This window comes from Budorcas taxicolor, chromosome 12, assembly GCF_023091745.1.
Source record: "Budorcas taxicolor isolate Tak-1 chromosome 12, Takin1.1, whole genome shotgun sequence".
Taxonomy (NCBI): Eukaryota; Metazoa; Chordata; class Mammalia; order Artiodactyla; family Bovidae; genus Budorcas; species Budorcas taxicolor.
The window spans coordinates 28111411-28138077 of NC_068921.1; the positions used below are offsets into that span (position 1 = coordinate 28111411).

General features: G+C 42.1%; 1 protein-coding gene across 1 annotated transcript in view; it reads right to left on the reverse strand.

Moving 5' to 3' along the window:
* Nucleotides 1-555: 555 nt before the first annotated feature.
* The window catches only part of KL (klotho), a 37855-nt gene continuing 11743 nt past the window's right edge, over nucleotides 556-26667 (reverse strand). Inside the window, exons 2-5 of the mRNA XM_052650335.1 lie at nucleotides 9191-9701; nucleotides 7926-8194; nucleotides 1444-2545; nucleotides 556-893 (exon numbers count right to left, since the gene is read on the reverse strand). Of these exons, the coding sequence (XP_052506295.1) occupies nucleotides 556-893; nucleotides 1444-2545; nucleotides 7926-8194; nucleotides 9191-9701 (2220 nt within the window). The remainder of the gene's footprint in view (nucleotides 894-1443; nucleotides 2546-7925; nucleotides 8195-9190; nucleotides 9702-26667) is intronic.

A 26667-nucleotide genomic window follows, 5' to 3' on the forward strand; every position in this document is an offset into this window, starting at 1 on the left:
CTAACAGTATTTGATAGAAACCTTGCTTTTAAAAGGAACGTTCCAACCTAGGGCCCTTTGTCATCTGTTCCATATTCTGCCATCTTCTTTTTCAAGGGGAACTTGGTTCCACAGAGACCATTAGGCATATCATGGCAGTTCAGAATGGTTATTCAGGACTTAACATTTGATTGACTTAACATAATACTTGCAATTATAATTTAAAGGCAAACATTACACACAGGAATGGGCACAGATAAAAATATTCTTAATCTTAATTTATATAGAAATGTTACCAGATGGTTTCCATTCTTCATGCTTTGTTATAGACTGTGTACAGAAACGATGGCCCTTATCAATCTTTTTTTAACATACCTCCCCTGGAAATAGAACAAATTCAGGCACTATTCACATTATTCAATATTTTACAATCACGCTCATTTCAAAACCTATCATATGTTATGAAAAGGTTTTCTGGAAGTCAGATATATAAAATCTAGTTCACAACACTGAGAAGTGCAAATGTTAACAGCTGATGTGTGTGTATAATTATTTCAAATAAGAAAAATATCAAGACTACTTGTAACCTCTTCTGCCTTTCTTAGAGTAGTAAAAAATCAGAGAAAGAGAAATAACAAAGGCAAAAAGTAGAAAAGCTATGAAAGCCAGTAAAGACTTTCGGGCATGAAAAAAGCTGCACTCTGTACACAGGGTGAATTCTTCTGGACAAAATCTTCCCAGAGTTTCAGGACCTGGAAAGCCATTGTTGTCTATAATTTTCCTGTAATGTTTCATTGACGGTTTGGGCTCAAACTGATTTGCGGCGTAACGATAGAGGCCAAACTTCGGAGCTGTGCGATCGTTAAATGAATAAGCAAAGTATCCACAAAGATTGATGCCATCCAATATATAGGCTAGAAAAAAAAAAAAAAAAAGGACAGGAGAAAAGTTATTAAAATATTTTGGCCACAACGTTTTGCCTTTACCGAGCCCTGGTGCATCAGAGAAATTGTCAATACCATTTCAAACTACTTTCGATTAAATTAGATTTCATCAGTAAAGCTCCTTTTATCCGAAGACAAAGTGGCAACCATCAAGACAAATACTTAGCTAAATTTAACATAGTAGGTTTTACATACTTTAAACCTACTTTGATGTACTTGGGTTCAATCTTTAAGTATGTGAAGTAGGCAAGACTGCTATGAAGCCATCTGATAAGGAAAGAGATGGTCGGGGCTCTTAGCAACCTAGAATAGTTTCGAGGAATCTTTTCATCTTCCACTTTTAGTCAAACTCCTCTTTCCTTGGGGAAACTAGCTAGCACTTGGACTTTTTCAGTGTTGTCAAGGAATGGATAGCACTTGCTCTGTGGGTGACAGTCTGTGTATATGTTTGAGAGTTTCTATGTATCAGGTTCTCAGTTGGCATAACCCCCAAGAGACCTCTGTACTGAGTGCTCCTTACCTTTCAAAGCTTCGTTCACATAATTCTGCATGTAATACACCCTCAGATTGTCCTGGGCTGCGTGCGGATCATCATCGATGCCGTTGGATATTATATACATGGGGAGGTCTCCGTACTTGGCCTTCAGCCAGTTCAGTACCTTGCGTAACCCCCAGGGCACCACGGCCACCTGACTGGGGGAGTTGAGCCAGGTGATGTCGGTCATTTCTTGCACGGCCAGGTAATCGTTGTATTTTATGGGATCTTCTTTCTCCCAGTCTACAAGGATGGTGGTGTAATGGCTCAATGCCAAAAAGTCGAAGGAACCCCGGATTAGCTTTTTTTCCTCGTCAGTGAAATAAGGGAGGAGGAAATTGTTTCTCTGGTTCAGCCAGTCTCTCATCACGCGTGGATAATCGCCGGAGCCGAAAATGGGCTCGGCCAGCCAACCGATGTCAAATTCTAGAACTCGCTCGGCAACCTCGCGGTCCTCCGGGGAGAAAGGGCAGGCGGGTTCTATCCAGTCCGCCTGCAGGGCGATGGATATTTTTCCTTTCTGCGAGCGCCTGAACCTCTCGTCGTACGTGCGCCAGGCCAGCGCGTGCGCCTTCAGGAGGTTGTGCCCTGCGCTGTAGGTCATGTTCCGCGTGGACGGCTCGTGCATTGTGATCCAGAACTTGACGTGGCGGCCGAGGTCTTGAAAGCACAGCCTGGCGTACTCAGCAAAGGCCAGTGCGGTGTGGGGGTTCTCCCAGGCGCCGTGCCGGGCCAGGGGGGCCGGCAGTCCCTGGTGCGGGGTGGCCGGGCGCCACAGCGCCACCACCGGGGTGATATTGGCGCGCACCAGCTCGCTGGCCACGCAGCGGTAGAACCCCAGGACCGTGCGGTTGACCTGGGACCGGTTCCCCAGCGGCAGGATCAGCGCCCAGTCCAGCGAGAAGTGGAAATGGGTCACGTGCATTTCCTGGAGTAAGGCGATCTGTGGTTGGATGGCGGCGAAGTCCACGCAGTAGGATTTCCTCGTCTTAGTCAGAACCCCATCCACCTTGATGAGCCTCTTACTGCGGTGGACATCCCACAGGTAGACGTTGGGGTCGATGAACTGAGACAGGGTGGTGTCCACCTGGCGGGAGGAGAGGAACCGTTAGCCTCTCTTGGACAGCCCTGAAAAGTCGTCGGTGCGGCTCTGGTTCTGTCAACAAACCAGCCAGGACGGTGGGCAAAAATACTGTAGAAACCTTCCTAGCTGAATGTTTGAACTGTTTTTCATAAATAGCTAAGTTCCTGGGGAAGAAAATATTCCACTTTGTTCAGTGCACATTTGTTTCACCCACAGTTCTCTGTAAGTCTGGAACTGTTACTTTAAGGAATCTGAATTTTGGAGGTCACTTCAGATGACAAATATTAATAATCCTCACACATCTCTGGTCTGTGTTAAGCAAGCAGAGTATTTTGGACATTTTTCTTTTAGAATAAGAAATCGCCAATGATATGAGACTTTCAAATTTAAAAAAACACACACATACACACAAAAATGATAAAGCTTAAAACCTGAGAGTCAGAAAATGAAATGATACTTAAAATGAAATTGTGTTTCTTAAAATCACATTCTAAATGGAGGTTTGCTAAAGGTCAAGGACATGGGAAGTATGCAAAACTACTGCCTTTTATTGGCATTAGTGCCCATAACAGAATTTAGCAAATTCACTCTGACTGATGGTAGAAAAAGACAGAGAATGTGGAAATGATACTGTCAGCCATGTATAATGGGATATTTTAACATAGTTTTTAAAAATTTCTAAATTATTTTTCTGTGATGATCATGAGAACAATGGTTCTCAATCTCTGATCTGTAAGACTACAAAATGAAAATAAGTATTTAGGAAACCTGGACAAAATACAAAGTCAAAATCACAAAATCCTCCCTCTACTTGCAAACAAACATTTGTTTATCCTAAGGTGTGTGTGTGTGTGAAAGTCACTCAGTCATGTCTGACTCTTTGCGACCCCATGGACTATACAGTCTATGGAATTCTCCAGGCCAGAATACTGGAATGGGTAGCCTTTCCCTTCTCCAGGGGATCTTCCCAACCAGGGATCGAACCCAGGTTGAACCCAGGTCGATTGCATTGGAGGTGGATTCTTTACCAGCTGAGCCACAAGGGAAGCCCAAGAATACTGGAGTGGGTAACCTACTCCTTCTCCCGGGGATCTTCCCAGCCCAGGAATTGAACCAGGGTCTCCTGCATTGCAGGTGGACTCCACCAACTGAGCTATTAGGGAAGCTCTTATTCCCAAGGACCCACCACCTAAGCCAGTTTTCTTCTCAGAAATAAGCCTGTCAGAGTTGGTTCCTGAGTTGGACCCTCTATATAAAAGCAAAGGTCAAACTTTGGTTTTGAATCTCTAGCAGAGGTTTCCTTGCACTTTTCAGGCCTGTTGCAAATAAGCTTCTGTTTCTCTAGAGGGGTCAGTGCTCTGTTTATAAAGGAAAGTAATAAAATACAGCGTGTCAGAGGGAAATTGCTTTTTCTGGAGAATGGTCCTGTGTAGATCACCCACGCATACATTTCCTCTAATTTGTGGGAATGCTGTCAGAAGTATTTTTCCAGTGTGATGCACCCACAAATCATGTATCCTCAACTTCGCAAGAAAAATATTTGCATGCTCTTTGGAAGTGAAACTGTTCATAGCTTGAAGGAATTCTTTGGATTATTTTTATAGAGTTCTGAGTTGACAAAATTCGTAACTTTTCTACCATAACTGTTCCAAAACAACAGCTCTTATTCAGTCCATCCGAAAACAAACATGAGATGCAAAGGTGTAATTTCTGAGCAAAAAGTCTATTTCTTAAAAATACAGGTCATTTATAAATGGGTGTTTAGGCAAAATTCTATAGAATCTCCATTAATTTCTTTGATTTATTTATTAATAAAAAATAATTAAGTCAAACCTTTCAGAAGGTTATGATGTTATGTGTTTAGTATATTATGGAAGAAATGTCTCCCTAACAGTAGCCAATGTTAAAAAAAAAGCTCTCCATCCCCAGTACATAGCAGATTCTGTATTTACTATGAACATTAGTGGTTATGGAAAAACAAACCTCTCAGTTGGGAAATTAGGTCCAAGGACAATGACAATCCGTGTGAATAAGCCTAAGATCAGACTTCAGACAGGTGTGTCATCTCAGACAGGTGAGATATAATTTAAAATTTTTTTCAGGTGAAATGCATGCCTCATTCATACTGGGAATTCTTGAAGTATTAGCCAGAAGTGAAAAGATAAATTTCAGTGGTTTAAAATTCACTTCAGGACTCTAATATAATGCATTAAAAGTATAGAGATCTGCTTGTAAATTAAAACATACCCATATGCTTATCAGAACTTCCCTAACAAAAAACTCATTTTTGTTCTGTCAGTTAGGAAGTTAGCTTGGAAAGCACACTGCCAAAACAGTACAAAGATCAAGGTGAAAAGCAGAAAGAATAAAATAGCAACTGCAGCCTTTTTCCACTAGAGAGCTTCTGGAGGAGTTCACGGTCATGGTGGTTTGTGTCTGGCTGGGTCAGCAAAGGAGACGACTGCGCGGCTCTGCGAGGCGGAGGTAGCCATGACCCTGAGCGGTGCAACCCGGGAGCAAAGCCCCAGGGCTGATGAGTGGCTGGCGCTGGATCAAAGTCTAAACAACTGCTTCTAGGAAGCAGAAAAAGGAATTCTCTCCCCATCTCCCTTCCTCTTTGCTGCCATATTTGTTGCTTCTGATCAGTTTTCTTCTCTCTGGAGGAAACAGGATGTATTCTTAAAATGTTCTCACCACTGACCAGTTCCCAAGACAAACACAGTCCCTGGATGGGGAACAGAGCAGAAGTAAAAGACCTCCCACAACATCCCCACTGCTCCCTGAGTTCACACCGTCTGCACAGAAACACTGGCAGAGCCTTCTCCTCACAAAGGATGAAGCTGGGAATTACCAGCCTGGCTGGGCTGCTGTTGGAAATGGGACAGAGCACAGGCCCTCAGTGACTATGGTGGCCCAGGACCCAGCAGGAAGCAGGGCTCAGCAGAAGGTCCAGAGGCAGAACAGCGTTGAGGGACCAACCAGGATGGACTGGGATCGCCTGCCTCCTCTCTCCTCCATCACTAGCACCTCTTCTGTCCCTTCAGATCCTACTTGAACCCCACCATGGATCCCACTTGCAGGAGAGAAGTTAGAATGGGGAGTTTCTGAATAGCAGTGGGTTGAGGGAGACGGAGCAGACGGAGGAAAACCCCAAATGGAGCCAGGTAGAGCTCAGAAGACAAGCTACTGGGCTCAGATATTCTTGAGAACATAGCGCTCTTGGTTGCTTTTGAAATGTAAGGAAGGGGGACTTCCCTGGCCGTCCAGTGGTTAAGATTTTTGCCTTCCAATGCGAGGGGTGAGGCTCGATATCTGGTCAGGGAGTTAAGATACCACATGTCTCATGGCCAAAAAAGCCAAAACAAAAAACAGAAGCAATACTGTAACAAATTCAATGAAGACTTTTAAAATGCTTCATATTTTTTAAAATCTTTAAAAAAAAATCATAAGGAAGGGATTACTATGGTTGGATGGCATCATCAACTCAAACGAAATGAGTTTGAGCAAACTCTGAGAGATAGTGAAGGACAGGGTAGCTTGGCATGCTGCAATCCATGGGGTCACAGAGTCAGACATGATTGAGCTACTGAATGACGACAGCAAAGGAAGGGATTAAAGTCAGGACTGTCCTTAAAACTAACTGGAGGTCTGAATAAGATGTAAGCATAATATGACTCAGCGGAAAAAAAAAAGTATTAAGGATCATGTTGCTTTATTTCCTAATGAATCAAAGATTTCAACTAGATATTTACCAGGAAACAGCAACTCGTTTCAGCTAGGAGGACTTTCCCCAGATCCAAGCACTCTCTTCAAATACCTCTTCTGAACCGAAAGGTAACAGAATATATGATGCCCCAAAATACGACTGTAGAAGTCAAGGCATGCCACCCCTAAAATGCCCCTTCAGTATATTATTTTGAGGTTCAGGCACTTGAAAAAATAGCAAATGCAAGGGAAGGGCTTTCTCTGAATTCCCCTTATCTGCCCAGAGATGAATCCTCCAAAAGAAACTCAAAAGGATTGTCATAAATCCCCTTGTGGGAGTTTTGCCAATGAGGGAAGCCTGACTGTTATCACAGAAGAGGGCATTCGAAGTCAACATCACATTCAGGCAAACTTCGCCACAAGCTATCAGAGCTCCCATCTCTTCTTTTAAGGGCCCATTCATCTTTCCTAAATATCACTTACTTTTCCCCTTTTCCTGTTAAGATGATATTTAAGCCTGAAATTTTAAGCCATCTTGGCGAGTTACTCATTCTTCTCAGGGTATCTCCCATACATACATGAGGTATACATACTAATAAACTTCTGTTTGTTTTTCTCATATGAATCTATCTCTTACTACAGGGGTCTCAGTTAAACACTCAGAAGGGTACAGGGGAAGTTATTTTTCCTCCCCTGCAGAACCAACAAATTGGCTAGAAGCACCCAATGTGCTAAAAACGCTCTGTTCGTCTGTGGACACTAAACTTCATTTCTATCTTGGTCTCTATTTTCACACACAGACTCTGTTCAGCAATACCTCCATCCCCTACACCCTCCTCACTTGCCACCATGCTCTGTTCACACTCTTATACTATTTGTGACCCATCATTTCCCCTCAATAGACTCCTCTGAAAGCAGGAATCATCTCACTCATCTCACTGGGTACTCCCCTCAACTGAGCCCTCTTCCCTCCCACGATTAACAATATACACACGAATCTTCCAATAAGTGCTCACTAAAGTATTTAATCAAACCCTAGAAAACAGATTCCTTCGAAGCTGAAAAAATTAAGAATGATATTGAGGGCTAACTGCATAGAGGATGCTCAATAAATATTTGGTTGACCATTTTGAAGAACTTCCTTACCCTTTCAATTCGAAAACTGCTGTTAGACATGGCATTCTGATCAGTGCATCACTGAGAAAGGGCTCTCATTCCGGGGGTATTTCCACAATCTTGGGGTTCCACAGTTATGCCTCAGGAGGGCTCTGCCTAACATCCCTGCCTCCATCTCAGCAGCTCCAGTGAGATCTCAGATAGTGTGGAGTTCTGTGTCACATCTTGTTTATGGAAGAACTCAACAACTACTTTAAAAGGGATTGAAAACCACAGTATTAAAGAGAGGATTATTTTAATCTTCTACTATCTTATCAGATCTTACAGATGGATATATTTTAAATCTGTTCCCTTTCGAAGCTGATTTAAAGTGCAGGATGAAGCCAAGAAGATTTTTGGAGAGACGTGTGCAGCATTCCAAATGATGCCTTTCGTGCACTCGCTAGGGAACCATGTTTGGCCTGAGGAATGGACCACGTGCCATGACAACCTAATAAGGAAGCACTACTTACTAGAGATAGGGCTTGGTGAGACTGCGGATTGGTTTTGTCAGCTGACTTACTTGAATGCAGTTGTCAACAACTCCCCAAGCAAAGTCACAGGGAAATGTCCCTTCTAGGGGTTGGTTTTCAGGTAAAGGAGGGAAGCCATTGTTCTCTATCAGCTTTTGGTAGAACAAGGCTGAAGACTTCGGCAACAGCTTCTTGTCCTGGCTTAGAAAGTCGACGTAGAAGAGTCCACGTCTGATGCTGTAGCCCCGGTGCCACTCGAAGCCATCCATGAGTGACCAGGCCGTGTACCCAATGACATCCACCCCGTCCAGCCTGATGGCTGCAAAGGAAAGAGGACAAGAGCATTGTGACCCTGTGATGGGCACTCGCCACATGACTCAAGAGCATTTGAGGATTTTACTACTTTGGGAAATAAATTAAGTATAATGTTTATTGTTTGGTAAACTGATGACCTTTCTCACTGATGAAAGGCTCTGATAGAACCTAGTGCATGCGTGCTCACTCATGTTCAACTCTTTGCAACCCGCATGGACTGTAGCCCGCCAGGCTCCTCTGTCCATGGGATTTCCCAGGCAAGAATACTAGCGTGGGTTGCTATTTCCTACTCCAGGGGATCTTCCCGACCAAGGGATCAAACACATGTCTCCTGCATTGGCAGACAGATTCTTTACCACTGTGCCACCTGGGAAGCCAGTAGAACCTAGAGAACTCTGCAAATAAATGTCCTCACAAATAGGGTTATCTCCAAAAATTTTTATTTGGATTTCCCTTATTTCTAATGGGTGCTCTTTGGGCCAAGGTGTCTTGTTCTACTTTTCTATCCTAAGTACCCATGTTTGTGCTTGATGCAGTAAGTGAATTAAGTCTTTAAAGACATGGACTACTTACTCTTTGCCAGAAAATATTGACATCACTTTTTAAAAAATAAAAAAAATACGAAGTGTTTTATTCAGTACAAGCAATCTAAGCCGGAAAAATGTGTACAGGGATCTAAATATCTTGAGATTTACTTAATCTTTAATATAATGTAAAAATCTAGAGTAGTAACTCTGAAAGTCAAGTAATTTTAAGCATTATAACCTTTATAATTATATAAACATTATAACATTTCTCATTTATGAAACGAACTTAAAAAATTAAGTTCTCAAGCCCCCAGATGAGAAAGGTGCTATATAAATGCATTCCTACTATTGCCAAAATGAATTTATACATTCTGATTAAAAACTATAAATTTACACAGTTTATTAAGATCATCTTAAGGATTGTTTTTCCAGTGGATTTTGACAGGAAATTAGGATTTTATCTTCAATCCTACCTTTTAAGGTTTCCATTATGAATTTTTTGAGGTAATACATATATTTGGCATCATCTCTCTTGGTTGTCCCTGAAACGAACCAGCCATTCTCCACAATAAATATTTGAGGGTGGTTATACTCCAGGTGAATCCAGGAAAGGAGTTGCCTCAGGCTGGGAGATTCCACTTGGCGGAATTTCATCTGAGGGTCCAACAGTTGAAAACTCAAGGTTGGGCCAAAGGAAAGAGCAAAAAAGTCAGCTGTTCCCTTGATGAACTTTTTCTCAGATTCAGTAAAGTCAGGCAGAAGAGATGAAAGGTTATTCTTCATGCTCTCAGGATAGTCTCCATCAATAAATATGGGTTTGGCAAACCAGCCCAGGACAAAGTCAAGAGATTTTTGACATTCTTTGATGCTGTGTTCAGTCATTCTTCGAGGACTGATCCAGTGGGAGCTTAGGGCAATGGACACCTGGCCTCCCTGAGTGGGGCGGAAAGAAGTATCGTAGAGATGCCAGATTTTGGCATGAGCCTATAAAGAGAAAAACCATGGTGAATTGATCTCTGATTTTGAGCAGAAAAACAACACATATTTGAAACTCCGGTTCTAGTTCTGTTTCTCGTCAAGTCTAACTAGTGACTAATCCCTCAATGTAAAAGTCACCTGAAACCAGTAAATAATTCCAGAGGTAAGTCAGGTCACAGTGAGCTGCTACCATACCTGGGATCATTGTCATTGTTTTCTAGCAGCCCATGGAAAAATATGAATTTCTAGTGTTGAATGTATTGTTATTATTCATACTTTGAAAAGTTAATGGAATAAGAACTTGTAATATCTTACTACTTAACTGACTTTGGATTATGTACTTTTTAATTAATAGGTTTCATGAAAAGAACCAATTCCACATCTGTGATTACACCAGGAATTTCTAAATAGGATTATATTTTCTTTTATCCTAAGAGACAGGGAGTTTTCAAGTTGACACAAGTTGTTGGAGTCAATTTAATATTTTGTATTCATCTCTCATAACAAAATTCTTACACGTGTTCTCACAATCTTTGTTCTTCTCTTTAAGAAGAATCAGTGCACTAAATTAAAGAACTGACTCCAATATCTAACCTTGGCCCACTCTCCAGAACTCTGGGACACTGCTGGCTTACTGCCAACCCTCGCAGAGTGCAAGTCACAAGCCAAAAACAAAAAACACTTAAATGTAGCTTCAAGGAAATCAGATGTCCACAGTCAGCACTCAGCTGGGAGCTTCCTACAGCAATGAAATGGGCTTGGCTTCCATAAGATCAGCTGTAGATTCCCCATAAGATCTTGCTGACTTCTGATATCTTATTTTCATTTGTTTCCTTTATATTTACAAAGAAAAGTGTCTTTTTTCTTCCTTAAGTTTCTCTTACTTTTGAATTCCTGGTTTACTCCCCCTGTTTGTATCTAAATACAAGAGCTATTTATCAGCCTTTTTCTCTCCTAACATATTCTCTTAGAAAACTCCATCCTAATTCTGTTTGATTCATATTCTCCCAATGATCTTGCCAATTTTCATTCCACTCCCTGGTCCTGAAGAAGCTTTTGCACTCATATGCCAAATATCCTCTTCCTTGTCCTTAATATTTTTCTCTTTGTTCATTTCAGTGCAAGTGTCCAAGAATGGCCTCATCCTCATTCTTATGGGTTCAGCCAAACATTTCAATGGAATAAAATAATGCATTCTTTCATTTTTATTTTCTTAGTAAATACCTGCTATTCTTCATTTCATGAAATATATTTTATTTATGACCTGAGGCAGCTATCTATATGCTAAGAAGGAAAAAGAGAATAAAATATTGATCAGAAGAAGAATGGCCTTTGCCCATGTGATTTAAGGAACTAGGATTTTTTTTTTTTTTAGTATTAAGTTTTTTATTTTTTTAATTTTAAAATCTTTAATTCTTACATGTGTTCCCAAACATGAACCCCCCTCCCACCTAGGATTTGATTGTACTATGCTGCTGGATTTGTGAGGTGCCCCACCCTTCTCTGTCTTCCTCACCTCTATCAACCTATCTTACCCTTCCCAGCTGATAAGAAATCTCATCAGTTAAGAGTTAAACAGAACAGAAAGGGAGAAATCCAGGCTACAGTAGGCAGAATGTTAGACTAGAGGACTTTCTTAATTTGGCTGGTTTGAAGCCTACGGAGAGTCATGACCTAAACCTAACAGACATACCTCCACAGAACAAAGGCTGTGATGGGGAAAGTCAGAAGGCCAAGGAGAAGTGTGAGTAGCCAAGAATTTCCCAATCTGGGTCCGTTTAGCAGGTAGCTGAGTCAGAGCCATACAGTAGAACGTCTACAATCACACAGCACTCTTCTAACCTTGAGTGCTTTGACATGGCTCAGAGGAGGTTCAGCAAGGGAACAAATGACCTTGGCTATAAGAAAGTGCATATGTGGTATTTGATGGCAGATAAAATTCCTGTGCCATCACTTTGTGTGTGCCTTTGACCATATACCTTAACTTGAGTAGGTAAGACTAACTTTCATGTGTCTCTCACAGGCTATGCATGCATGCTAAGTCGCTTCAGTTGTGTCCAACTCTGTGCAACCCCACAGACGGCAGCCCACCAGGCTCCTCTGTCCCTGGGATTCTCCAGGCAAGAATACTGGAGTGGGTTGCCATTTCCTTCTCCAATGCATGCATGCGTGCCAAGTTGCTTCAGTCATGTCCGACTCTGCAACCCAGTGGACAGCAACCCACCAGGCTCCTCTGTTCACAGGATTCTCTAGGCAAGAATACTGGAGTGGGTTGCCATTTCCTTCTCCACTAATAGGCTCTAATGAGGATTAAATGAAATACTTCATGTAAAACACCTAACAGAGTTTCCATACGGTAGGGTCTCCATGAATGCTTATTCCTTCTTTCCCTAAAGGATCAACAGAACAAAAAGGAAAACACAGCAGGCAAAGGAAATCCACCTGCTAAGGAATTCGGCCCATAGCAGTGACGTGATGTGACCTGGAGTCTGCATTAGAAGACTCTTAAGTTGGGCTCCCAAATCCTCTTCCCATTACCAGTGTGAGCCTCAGGTTTGTTTGTTTTTTTTTAATTGGAGGCTAATTACTTTACAATATTGTAGTCATTTTTGCTATACGTTGACATGAATCAGCCATGGGTGTACATGGGTCCCCATCCCGAACCCCCCTCCCACCTCCCTCCCCATCCCATCCCTCAGGGTCGTCCCAGCACACCAGCCCTGAGCGCCCTGTCTCATGCTTCTTTGTACAGATGGGAATAGCATCTGTTCTCCTACAGGAACGTGGCAAGGATTAAATTACATGAAACAATTCAAAGCATTTTTCTAGTGGTCAATTATTTTAGAAAAATGTAGTATAAATTTTTAGCATTGGAAAGTGTGATATTAGTTTAATGTGTTGATTGACTGGGCTAAGGGACCCAACCAGATTGCTGGTAAAATATGTGCCAAGAGTTTAACTAAGCTGCTTCATGGTGCTCTGCCTTGGCATCCCTTTTGTTGAACCCTGTGTCCTTCAGGAACCTTGTGCCCACTAGCCCCATCAAGGTAGCACGTGCCCTGGATAACAGCCCACAGTCACAAATTACTGTGAGTTCCCAATATGACTTCCCCACCAGCCCTTGTGATCAACAGTTCTCCCCTGCCTCCCACCATCTACATGCCGTATGCACCCCTTAGGTGAGACTCCCCGGCGCTCACCAAAAGCCCGCTTTTGGTTTGAATTGACCCATCTGGCCCAGGAACCCCAAAGCACTCACACACGGACCCTCTTAAAGGCATGTGTCCTGGGTCCTGTCTCTCTCTCTCTGTGTGTCATCCTGTGTGGTCCCTCGAGTCCACAAACTTCCTGCAGGACCTGTCAGTGACAGACTTCTCTATTTCAATTTCTCTTTTGATCTATTATTAAACCAAGGCTCAGCTTAGGCACCCTGTGTTCCACTTAACAAATGTTAAGTTCTGTTTAGGTCATGGGTTCATTTCAATGAAGATGCCTGGTTGGCAGCTGGGTAAATAAGTCTGAAGTTGGAGAAAACATGGATGGTATTAATCACTCAAATGTACCTCAGAGGTAATACTCAATGGGTCACTTTTTAAAATCATTCTTTAAATTTTTAAAAAATTGAAATGGAATAATTCTTAAAGGATTAATTTAATCCTACAAATAATCTTAATTAAATGGACTGAGACCAATGATGAAATAACTGAAATACAGGCCATAAAGAGAAAATCTTTCAGTTCAGTACGGTTCAGTTGCTCAGTTATGTCTGACTCTTTGCGACCTCATGGACTGCAGCAGGCCAGGCCTCCCTGTCCATCACCAACTCCCAGAGTTTACTCAAACTCATGTCCATTGAGTCGGTGATGCCATCCAACCATCTCATTCTCTGTCCTCCCCTTCTCCTGGCTTCAGTCTTTCCCAGCATCAGGGTCTTTTCAAATGAGTCAGTTCTTCGCATCAGGTGGCCAAAGTAAATCATTCTGATGGCTAATTTGTGTCCATTCCCTACCCAGAAAGAGCCCTCAAGATGTTGTTTTGGTTCTAAAATAAAGGTGCACTCTTCTGAGAAAGGTCAAAGGAGCAGACATTTCAGAGAGCACTGGAGATTTCTTTCCCGCATTTGGCATCCTCTTACCACTAAGAACAGTATCACAATTACATATCAAAGGACTGTTTCTTAAAAGTCATAGCTACCCTACACTGTTACACAAGTACACCATCTAGCCTAATATTCATGATTGTAGACCAAATTATTACTCTCACTCCTATCAGCACAGCCTCATGGATTGTAAACTGAAGTTCATTAAGATAGAATTTCAAGCAGCCTCCCCCCAAAATAACCATTTAATAGTGCATATAAATAATTTCAAAAAAAATAGCCATCTATAGCTTTTATCCCCCCAAATAACCGGTAGTTCTGTGTGCAGTTTCTGAAAAGTTTCCTGGAACCTGCTTCTATCACCCAGGCCCTAACCTGTGCCCAGCGCCTCAGGGTGTCACCCTCCCTGACACCTTGTCACACAAATCATGGATATAGGAAGCATCTGAGCTTGCTTGACTTCATTTTGTACTTCTTAGGCCATTCCCTTCTCCCAGGGATCTCCCTGACCCAGGGATCAAACCTGGGTCTCCCACATTGCAGGCAGAGTCTTTACCATCTGAGCCACTTGAGAAGCCCTCTTAGGCAATTAAACAAGTAAAATTTCTAGCTTAATCACCAAACCATACAGCCTCCCACAAATTAACACTTTCCTATCAACAGGTACCTCATCACTCCCCAAGTCGGTTCTTTGGTTACAGTCAGGTCAATTTCTCATCACCCTTCATCCAGGCCTGTACCTAACTTGGATCACAATCTGTCAATCCTGAAACAACACTCTACTTTTTCCTCTATTATCTATACCCTTCTTTGCCTTCTGTTTAGACTTGCCTCTTCCAAGCAGCAGTCCCTCATTAAACCTGATCACTCTTACTGCTGGGCTTCCCTGGTAGCTCAGTGGTAATGCATCTGCCTGCCAATGCAGGAGATGTGAGTTCAATCCCTGAGTCAGGAAGATTCCCCAGAGAAGGAAATGGTAACCGACTCCAGTATTCGTGCCTGGGAAATTCCATGGACAGAGGAGCCTGGCAGCTACAGTTCACAAGAAAGCAAGAGTTGGATACAACTTAGCGACTAAACCACCATCACCACCACTGCTCTCACTGCTGTTTTCCCCAGTTATTACTTCTTTGATGATAATGGTGCTCTGCAAGATCGAGCTCCAGAGTCTTTGGAGCTCAGTTCAGTGACTCGTCCCAGCATCTTTCTAATAAAGTTCCTTTGCCTCTTGAACATAGTTTTAGTTGGGCTTCAGTTCAGTCAGTACAGTCGCTCAGTCATGTCTGACTCTTTGCGACCCCATGAATCACGGCACACCAGGCCTCCCTGTCCATCACCAACTCCCAGATTTCACTCAGACTCACGTCCATCGAGTCTGTGATGCCATCCAGCCATCTCATCCTCTGTGGTCCCCTTCTCCTGCCCCTAATCCCTCCCAGCATCAGAGTCTTTTCCAATGAGTCAACTCTTTGCATGAGGCGGCCAAAGTATTGGAGTTTCAGCTTCAGCATCATTCCTTCCAAAGAAATCTCAGGGCTGATCTCCTTCAGAATGGACTGGTTGGATCTCCTTGCAGTCCAAGGGACTCTCAAGGGTCTTCTCCAACACCACGGTTCAAAAGCATCAATTCTTCGGTGCTCAGCCTTCTTCACAGTCCAACTCTCACATCCATACATACCACAGGAAAAACCATAGCCTTGACTAGATGGACCTTAGTTGGCAAAGTAATGTCTCTGCTTTTCAATATGCTATCTAGGTTGTTCATAACTTTTCTTCCAAGGAGTAAGAGTTTTTTAATTTCATGGCTGCAATCACCATCTGCAGTGATTTTGGAGCCCAAAAAAATAAAGTCTGACACTGTTTCCACTGTTTCCCCATCTATTTCCCATGAAGTGATGAGACCAGATGCCATGATCTTCATTTTCTGAATGTTGAGCTTTAAGCCAACTTTTTCACTCTCCTCTTTCACTTTCATCAAGAGGCTTTTTAGTTCCTCTTCACTTTCTGCCATAAGGGTGGTGTCATCTGCATATCTGAGGTGATTGATATTTCTCCCAGCAATCTTGATTCCAGCTTGTTTCTTCCAGTCCAGCATTTCTCATGACGTACTCTGCATAGAAGTTAAATAAGCAGGGTGACAATATACAGCCTTGACGTACTCCTTTTCCTATTTGGAACCAGTCTGTTGTTCCATGTCCAGTTCTAACTGTTGCTTCCTGACCTGCATACAGATTTCTCAAGAGGCAGGTCAGGTGGTCTGGTATTCCCATCTCTTTCAGAATTTTCCACAATTCATTGTGATCCACACAGTCAAAGGCTTTGGCATAGTCAGTAAAGGAGAAGTAGATGTTTTTCTGGAACTCTCTTGCTTTTTTATGATCCAGCGAATGTTGGCAATTTGATCTCTGGTTCCTCTGCCTTTTCTAAAACCAGCTTGAACATCAGGAAGTTCACGGTTCACGTATTGCTGAAGCCTGGCTTGGAGAATTTTGAGCATTACTTTACAAGCATGTGAGATGAGTGCAATTGTGCGGTAGTTTGAGCATTCTTTGGCATTGCCTTTCTTTGGGATTGGAATGAAAACTGACCTTTTCCAGTCCTGTGGCCACTGCTGAGTTTTCCAAATTTGCTGGCATATTGAGTACAGCACTTTCACAGCATCATCTTTCAGGATTTGAAATAGCGCAACTGGAATTCCATCACCTCCACTAGCTTTGTTCGTAGTGATGCTTTCTAAGGCCCACTTGACTTCACATTCCAGGATGTCTGGCTCTAGCTGAGTGATCACACCATCATGATTATCTGGGTCATGAAGATCTTTTTTGTACAGTTCTTCTGTGTATTCTTGCCACCTCTTCTTAAAGTTGGGCTTAGTCATTTGCAAATATAGAAGTCCTTAATATACATGTAACCAAATGAGATTCTATAAGAACTCACTCAAAGGCATGCTTTTATATCTAGACAAGATAGAGATCAAGGTAGATTTTTTAAAACCATAATGTAGTTTTGGAGTTTTGTTACTTACGATCATTTTGTCTGGATTTTTTCTAAAGTAGGTTATAGAAAAGGCCTTATTCATTTGTTTTGCTTCAAATGAAGTTAAAAATTATTTCATAACTCACTCTGGGAAAATATGTCAATAAATCAGAGATTAGGTTTCTTGCCTCATTAATTTATCTGTACAGAACCAATCAACATCAGTTAAATCATTCTATTTAATACTAAATCACGCTGCTACCAAAATCCTTCTAAATCACTGATGCTAGGTTGTTAACAAAATATCTGGCTTATGACCAGAATCTGTCTGGTCCATTAATCACAGCATTATCAGAGACACAGAGGAGTTCCAGTTCCTGGCGTTTGCATCTGTTTTTCTAACAGCAACAAACTGAGAGCTGAGAAAGGAACAGGTATGAGAGACATTAGGCTAGATGAGAAAAAGCGACAAGAAGATCAAGGACTCAGATAAAGGATATATTCACAAGATCAGCAAAAGCATCAGAAGTTCCATCAGTCAACCAGGCTCTTTTCAATAAACATCTATCACTATAATCACCGAAGTAATCCTATGATACCCTCATGAAACAGCTATTCTCTGATTTCAACAAAGTTGTGAAAAGTGGGGTTTTTTCCATAACAGTCACCTTTACTTTCTTTTTTTTTTTCACTTTTACTTTCTAAATGTTTACCTCTGTCTGCTCCTCTAATTCTCCTGCTTTGACTTATCAACAGCAGATGCCAACCAACTGACTCTCTGAGACTCTAAGATCATTTCTCAGCTCCCAGGCTCATTTCTGGCTCTTTGCTTTGGAAATAACTCATTTTTATTGCAGGAGAGAACACTTCTCACCTAAAGAAAAAGTGACACATGGATGTGTCATGAGGGCTTCTATGCTGTGAGACAGGATAAGATTACAGAAATAGGAAATATTTGGCCAATAATGAAAGTAATCTGCCTGCCCCCTTTCCCCTCTTTTTCCCATCTGCCTTACGTGGCAGCAGTTTCTACATGGTTTTAAGTCAAAGTTCTTCATACCACAGATTCCAGTTGTGAAATCAAGTTCTGTATAGCCACAACAGTTTTCAAAATGGAAATAAAATTGAACTGATTTGAAAACATGAGGGGACTTCCCTGGTGGTCCAGTGGCTAAGACTCTGAACTCCCCGTGCAGGGGACCTGGGTTTGATCCCCAGATCCCAAGTGCCGCAACTAGGAGTTCGAATGCTGCTATTAAAGATCCTAGATGCTGCAATGGAAGATCCCACAGGCCTCAACAAAGATCGAAAATTCCACGTGCATCACAGCCAAAATAAACAAATATTTTTTTAAAAAAAGAAAAGGAAGCGCACCACATGTCATAAGGCTAAGTATTGCTTTGTGAAACTTCTCTGTTGTGTGTGTGTCAACATGTGAAATGCCTTTCTTACTGTTGGGGGTCAAGGTCAAAAGAGTTTGAAAGTCACTGATCTACATTAAGGAATATTTTCCTTCTGCAAGTATTTATTAAGCATCACCTATTTGGCAACCCACTCCAGTATTCTTGCCTGGGAAATCCCAAGGACAGAGGAGCCTAGCAGGCTACAGTCCATGAGTTGGACACTGGGCAAAAGAGTCAGATACGACTTCGTGACTAAACAACAACTATAGGCTTGGCCCAGTTCTTAGGGATCCAACAGTGAACAAGTCAGAGAAAAACATCTGCCCTCATGGAGCCTCCATCTCAGGAGGAGGAAGGACAGCAAACAACAAACATAACAAACGTGAACTAAAAGGAATATTAAAAGGTGACAAGTGGGGAGTTCCCTGATGGTTCGGTGGTTGTGGGGTCCACCTGCCTATTAAGGGATGCGGGTTCGATCCCTGGCCCAGGAAGATCCCAATGCCACAGAGCAGCTGGGCCTGTGCGCCACAACTACTGAGCCCACGCTCTAGAGCCGGTGCCCACAACCAAAGAGGCCATCGCAATGAGAGGCTAGCGTACCACAAGAGGATCACCTGCTTGCAGTAACTAGAGAAAGCCTGAGTGCAGCAATGAAGACCCAGCACAGCCAAAAACAAGTAAATAATTTTTTTTTTTTAATAGATGATAAATGGTATGAAAACAAGGGAGGCCTGGTGCCAAGGAGAGGAGATGCAGTTGTTTTTGGTGACACAAGAGTCTTTCTTTTCCTTTCATTGACTATGCCGTCATTTTAATCTTTACATTTTCCATCTCAATAAGACAAAATCTATATATGGATTGCCTATTAGGCAAGAATCCTTTATAAACATCTACCTTTATAGAACTTAAAATACCCTGATGCACAGTAAACAGCAAACCTAACAAAGCTGCCCTCTCTTCTTTACCCGCAGAGAATCAGAGAACGGGATTAACCTGGGCAGGGGCTCAGAAGGACACCAGTAATCCTTCTGCCCCATTTCCAAGTCTAGGAAAAATGTTCCTTACAGTTTTCCTTTGTGATCATAAATAATCCCCAAAGATTATTCTTTATCACACACAAAAAAAGCATGTCCACTTGGGCTTTGGTCAGATTCATTTACCAATGTTCATCAAAGGTGTTAATTAACACACATAAGCCTCTTGCCCCTGCACTGTTGCTCAACTGCTAAATGCAAAGAATGAGCTTCTGTCTGGGGGCTGCATAAGGACTCACAGGCTGCCTTTTTAATAGCCACTATGATGCCAGAGGTCGTGCGTTTGTTTTTGTTTTGTTTTTTTTAATTGCTCTTCTAGGGTCTTCTATTCTGAAGCTAAAAACCAAACCCGAGAAATTCGTATTCATGCATACGAAGTTGATGAACTCCTCTCTCCTCCAGGTTCCCAGGAAGTGCTTCTTGAGCCAGGAAGGGGTCCCGTTAAGTCTGGGGTGTGGGGAGAAGCATTTTAAATGGGGTGTTCAGGATGTGCCTCATTTGAGAAAGTGGCTTCTGAGCACAGGCTTACAGGAGGTGAGGGAGCTATGGATCTGGAGGTGGGGTGGGGAGGAAGAACATTCCAGGCAGAGAGAAAAACCAGATAAAAGGGCCCCAAGGCACAAGAGCAAGTCCTTCCTGCAGCTGGAAAGCAGTGGGTGAGGGGACAGGGGACTGAGTTGAGGCCAGATATGTTAAACAGCTGTGAAGTGAGGGTGCTTTCAGCACAGGGAACTGGAATCCTAACTGCTTGATCTGTCTTCCTCTATGACGAAAGGGAAAATTCAAATCCACAGGGCTTAAACATGAAAGGAAAAGAAAAAAAAAGAAAACCTTTTTAATCAAATTGTAAATGACATGGTTTTCATTCCCCCGTCTTCTTTATTTCTCACAGAGTAGCAATAAACACCAGGAAACAGCCACGTACGGTTCCTGCTGTAACTCCTCCTGAGAGACTGCTTGGTTTCTTCCCGTTTTCAGAAATGAGAATGGTGAAGAAAAAAAAAAAAAGAGCTCTGAATTGAAATGCACTTTTTCATGACTATTATTTGAATTATCATGGAATCATTATCTCACTAAGAAAATATTTACACAACAGGCAAGTTATTATGCAGGGAATATGCAGAGATTGCAGCACAGGTATACAACGTGATGATGATGACACCAGAATGAAAGTGTCATAAGAAGGATTAAAAAATATAAATATATTAGGGAAGGACTTCCCTGGTGGGTCAGTGCAGGAGGTGTGGGTTCAATTCCTGGTTAGGGAGCTAAGATTCCATGTGCCCCATGGCCAATAAAAACAAAACATAAAACAGAAACAATATTGTAACAAATTCAATGGAGACTTTAAAAATGGTCTGCATCAAAAAAATTAAAAATACAACAGGGATTCAGAGAAAAGAAAAAGTGCTTCTTGTTGAGGGACACCATAGAAGTCTCTGTGGAGGAGGAAGTTTCTAAACCATATATTGAAAGATGTGTAGGTCCTGGGGAGATGGAAAAAAGGCATTCCCAGCAGATCACAGTGAACTAGAAAGCCTGAGATGCTGTGCGAAAATGTTTTTTCTGAAGATAGCACATCCCCCAAGGCTCTCAACATTGTGACCTTGCCACTCCTCATGGGGGTGGGAGGTAGTAGGGGGAGGGGGGTGCTGTGACTTCTCTGCCAGAAGCTGACACTGCATGACATCGAGGCTAATCAAAAGTCAGCACCACATCCTCCTAGTCCTCTTGGGATGCTTGCTGGGGGAAGCCAGCTGCCGCACAGTAAGTCTAAACTAACCTGAGACCACCGTGTTGGTGAGGCTCTGCGACGTCTGGTCGTTTTGGACGCCCAGCCTGGTCAAACCCTAAATGACTTGCAGCCCACTGAAAAACTGCCCAGATGCGCCTTTCCCCAATTCTGACCCACAAAATTAAATGTTTACTTAAAGCCAATAAGTTTGGGCATATTACACAGAACAGTAAGGAGAACAGTTGTCTATGGGTTAGTAGTGTTGTTTTGTTTTGTTTTGTTTTGTTTTAATTAGCAGTGATGAGTCTCCAGATGTTAATGAAGGTTAAAGACATTGATGACTCGGAACTTCCCTGGTGGTCCCATGGTTAAGACTTCACGTTTCCATTAAAGGGGGCACAGGTTCAATCCCCGGTCAGGGATTTAAGATCCCACATGATGCCTAGCAAGCCAAAAAATAAACAAACAAATAAATGAAGGCATTGGTGACTCCTCCACTTCTGAGCATTGAATGTGAGGACAAGGAGGGAACTCAGTCTTGGAGTAAGGCAGTGAGCGCTGGAAACAGGAGTTCAGAAAACCTGGGTTCTGATTCCAGTTCAATCCCTTGGTAGTTTAGATCCCTAAACTCTGAGCCTCTCAACTCATTTACCTACCTGCACCGCCCCCCCCCCCCAAATACACAAAAGCATTTCAGAAACTATAAAGCATTATTCGGTGGTACAGGTTTTTTCAAAATTATTTTAATTAAAGAAATCCATTCATGTAGTTTAAAAATCAGAGGCTTATGAAAAACAGTAAACATCTTTCCTACCCCATCTCAAACTCCCACTTCTGCTCCCTGCAGACAACTACATTTAACTTTTTGCTGTTTCTTTTAGTAATGACTACGACATTTCTAAACAATATGCTTCTTCCCAACATTTAATAATTCATCATAATAATGAAAAGCCAACTTGCACACCTCTCAATTTTCTTCCCTAATTCTCCCAAATGTTTGCTCTTATTCAAATCATTAATCAATAACCATACCCAGGGTCTCATATAAATATTGTTCACTGCAGAGCCAAATAGGGGCCTATAGCATTTCCATTTCTCTTGCACAGCTTCTTGTTTTCCCTTGGATAAATAATCACCTCATTATTAAACGTGTGTAGTATTTCCTATTGTTTTAATGTTTTTGTGAGTCTCCATCATATTCACTACCATTCTACTGATTCTGCTCTTTCACTTAGAGTTCTTCTTTCTCCTGTATCCTTTTGGTTCCACCTGGACTAGATGCTGTCTAGAACTGCTCTCATCCTAGAATTTTTCTTTATTTCTTACTGATGATAGTCATAGTTTTCTAGATCCTATTTCTCCCCCCTTTACTCTGTAATTTTGTTGATACATGCCTCAGCTTCTTGGGAAAGATTACACAGAAGTCAAGCTTTCTAAACCCCTATATAGAACTGTGCATCCATTGTGCTAGGAGTTCAGAAGGATCTTTAAAGCTAAAGGCTTGTGTTCTTCCGTGCTGAAGGATTTTCTGATATTAGTTCTTAATTTCCTGCTCTCCATTGCCTTATTTTCTTCCTGGAACTCCTATTAGTTTGACGTTGGACTTGTGTGTTTCATATTTTAAATCTTTTCCCTTTTCTTTAATGTTTCCAGTTCTTGGTCGTTTTGTACTACTTTGGAGGCATTTCTTTTCCTCTATCTTTCAATCTTTTTACTAAGCATTTTATATCAACAATCACCTTGTTGATGTTCAAGAATGTTTTAATATTCTCTCTCCCTTTTTCAGTTTGTGTGTATTCAATTTCCTGCATAATGTGTTTTTTCCTGGTTTGTTTTTCTGTCTATTTATTTTATTCTCACTGTTTCATGTTGAGCACTTTCCTTAAATATCTTTTGATGATTTGCCCTCCATTCATATTTAAGAGAAAAATGCTTTAAAACTGGTCAAAATTATAGGCATGGGAACACCTTATAGGGAACAAGCTATACCCTATGTTGATTTACCAGGAAGTCAGTCACTTCATTGGGGACTTGTGTGTGTGTGCTCAGTTGCTCGACCCCATGGACTGTAGCCCGCCAGGTTTCTCTGTCCACGGGATTTTCCGGGCAAGCATACTAGAGTGGGTTGCCATTTCCTGGTCCAGAATATCTTCCTGACCCAGAGATTGAACCCAAGTCACTTGCATCTCCTGCACTGGCAGGCAGAGTCTTTACCACTGTGTCACCTGGGAAACCCATGTCATGCTTACTTTTATTTTTTGGAGATGACCTTTAAAAATCAAGACATTTCACTCAAAATTCTAAGTTTCTAGCTTCTTTTACAATCAGAGAATCTGGAAGAGCCATCCCTTATCCCTCCTGACAGAAATTTACTTGGGGTACATGCACCCCAGGGGCCACAACTTCCCCGACATCAGCCCACTTCACTCGAGTGAAACAACCTCTTTGCCCTGTTAGGCATCACACTTCTCAGCAGGTCACCCAGCCAGGCATGAATTCATCAAGATATCAACCCCCATGTTACTCTGAGCTTGCTCAGCAGAACTGTATCTATGTGAAATAAAATCTAGGATTACAAACTGCGTATACAGTACATGACTTGTACAACAGTCACAAACACTCAATGATATTTGAGTTGTTGAGCTTATTTGTACAAAAGACATCTATTTCTAAAAATCAGTTTATTACCCTCAACATAAGAAAGTTGATTTGAACGTCAGCACTGCGTTGGGAGGTTGACTGATCATTGCAATTATCTAACTTCCTTAATCCAATGCCTTTGTTGTGTCTCCTGAAGACCACCAGGCCTGCTCTAATCTTCCAGATCTTTCTTAGATTGTCTTTATCTATCCTGGAGAGTCCTTTTAACTAGTGTCTCCAGCATGTCTGACTCCGTTGCCTCTTGCCCTTCTATCGTGTCTGTCCTCAGACCACACTCTAGACTTGGATTCCTCAGCACGAGGAAAGCACTCCAGGAGACTAGATGCCATTCCGAATTCATCATCTCCAAAAAGGACCTACCAAAAGGATTTGCAGTTATAATTACGAAATGATGAAACTTTGAGGGATCACCAAACATAAGGTGCCTGAAGATTGAAAATGTTCTTAATTGTTAACAGGGAATAAAATATGCATTTCAGAAACAACAGACCCATGAGCAAAATTACATAACAGCTTAATAAATGTACATCAGTACAGGAAGAGAGGAAAATGAGGAAGCAGCGTGGATTCATAAAATAAATGCCAAACCAGCACCCAATTAATATTTTTTACAGTTTTATAGCTTGTCTGAAAACACAATAGACTCTCAATGTAATAGTTTTGACAACTGTCAGATCTTCTTGGAATATTCTTGGGGTCAAGAAGAAGAAAAGTCAGACATACAAGGATACTACTGTAGATATATGAATAATGCTTGAAGGACCATAATTTAAGTGTTTATTGATTAAACAAAAATTTACTGATTTGTTGTTAGGTTTCAAACACTGATAGATGTTTGAAACATGATTAGTGGGAGATAGCCCACTTGGGAGAAGGTGACTAACAATACCCTATAGGGTTTACTCATGGCCCTGTTTCTTTTCAACATTTTTATTATTGTATTGAAAGGATGAAAACTCAGACAGCATTAATCTGAAAACTGGGAAATACCTCAAAGCTTGATTCAAAAATAATTCTCCAGGCTGAAATGCTGCAAATATGTGCTATAACAACAAAATTAAGTGATGGTAAAAATTATTTTTTTTTAATTTTTAGGCAACTTAAAATAATAATCACAGTTTCCTGCCCTACTCCCCACCCCCACTGTCCCCAGTTACCTCCCCAGAGGTAGCCATCTATGACTTTTATGACATTTTCTTTTGATATCTGCACATTTCCAAGGGGCTTCCCAGGTGGCTCAGTGGTAAAGAACCCCCCTGCCAATGCAAGAGATGCAAGAGACATGGCTTCAATCCCTGAGTCGGGAAGATGCCCTGGAGGAGGGAATGGCAGCCCACTCCAGTGTTCTTGCCTGGAGAATTCCATGGACAGAGGAGCCTGGCGGGCTACAGTTGCAAAAAGTTGGACACAACCGAGCACACAGCACATTTCCACACTTCCCTACTTTAGACAGGATCCATTGACTTCCTGATAGGGTAGATGAGGATTTAGCTCTCTCACACAGGCAGTTTCGTTATACAGCAGGATCTGGTTGAATAATATTCAGTACTGACATTACTCTGCCAACAGGACTATGACTCACAGCTGGGCATTCTAATGTGGTAATTAAGACAAAGTTTCCATTCTTATTTTTGTTTTCCTTGAAGTTAATCATTGCATTGCTTTTTCACCTATGGCTAATTCTTCTCACACTTTAATAGCACAAACTTCTGCAAGGTCACATTGGCCTCCAATATTTTTCTTGGAGACACACTTCTGGAATCTTCCCCTCTTCCAGACTAGTTGCTCTTAGGTCTGCTGCACAGCACATTTTCAATTCATCATCATGCTCCCGAGTTATATCTACTGTTCTGAACATTCTAGGTCTTCTTCCGTCTGATCTATATCATGCTACCTGGAGTTCTTCCTCCAATAACTTCTCTGTAAGGCGTTCGAGATGTATTTTCTGAGACTTTGGATGTCTTGAAATCTCATTATTCTATCCTCAGGAATGACTGAGAGTAGAGGCAACTACATTCTGGTTGGAAATAATTTTCATTCCTTTCTTCTGAATGGCATAACTCGCTGGTTTGTTGGTAGCGGTGAAAATGCATCACTCAGTTCTGCGGTGAGAAGCATAATGGACGGATTGCATGGGTTGCTGCCCCCGTCACCCTCCACTGCACTGGCCCTGAGGCCATGCTTCTCAATGGCTACTCCCTTATGACTGAAACAAGCCAGGGGTACTAAGCAGACCTGTTCCTGCAAGCCATGGACTCCTCCAACGGGAATGATGGCTCAGAACTCCTCATTGGCCTGGTTGGATCGTTCTTAGACCTATACTGCCATCTGAGATGCTTCTCATCGCACGCCCCCTCCTTCCCATGCTCATGCGTCAGACAGACATCGTGTCCTAAAGGCTCATCTGCCTTCTCTGGCTCCTCCCCCTTTTCACTCTACTGTTGTTGCCCATCAATAAATGTCCTGCACATCTAATGCTGTCTTGATATCTGCTTCTCAGAAGACCAACTAAACCCAACTGAGGCTTGATTTCCCAGAAGGCAAAGCGAATGCCATTCTGAGCAGTATTCAAGGGGGCAGATAGACCTCTGTCCCAAGATGGTGCCCTAATTGCTAAGTATTTCACCAGCAGTAACCTGGGGGAATGTCTTAGTTGGGAGGAATGCTGCTACAGATGCAATGATTCAGGCATTCCAATCCCGATGAAAAGAGAAGAATGAACTGGTTCCTGCTATATTATGTCGGGTCCTTACAGAGAGATATGAGAGCCAGGTCTGATTGGTAGCCTACAGAAAGGCCCTTATCTCTGGCACTTTCAAGAGGGAGTGATCCAGAAAGAAAAGTTCCAATGTGAAAGTAGTTATCAAGTTTTTGCTTGCATCACACTTGTTACTGTCCCATTGAGCAAAACAAGTCACATGTTCTAGCCCATAGACTATGTGGGATGCAAGTATACAGATCTGAGAAGCATAGTTCAATGGGGTCCCCAAACAGAACACTATTGCACCCCTCTCTTTCCAGAACTCCTGTTATTTCAATGATGGACCTCTGGATGGTTCAC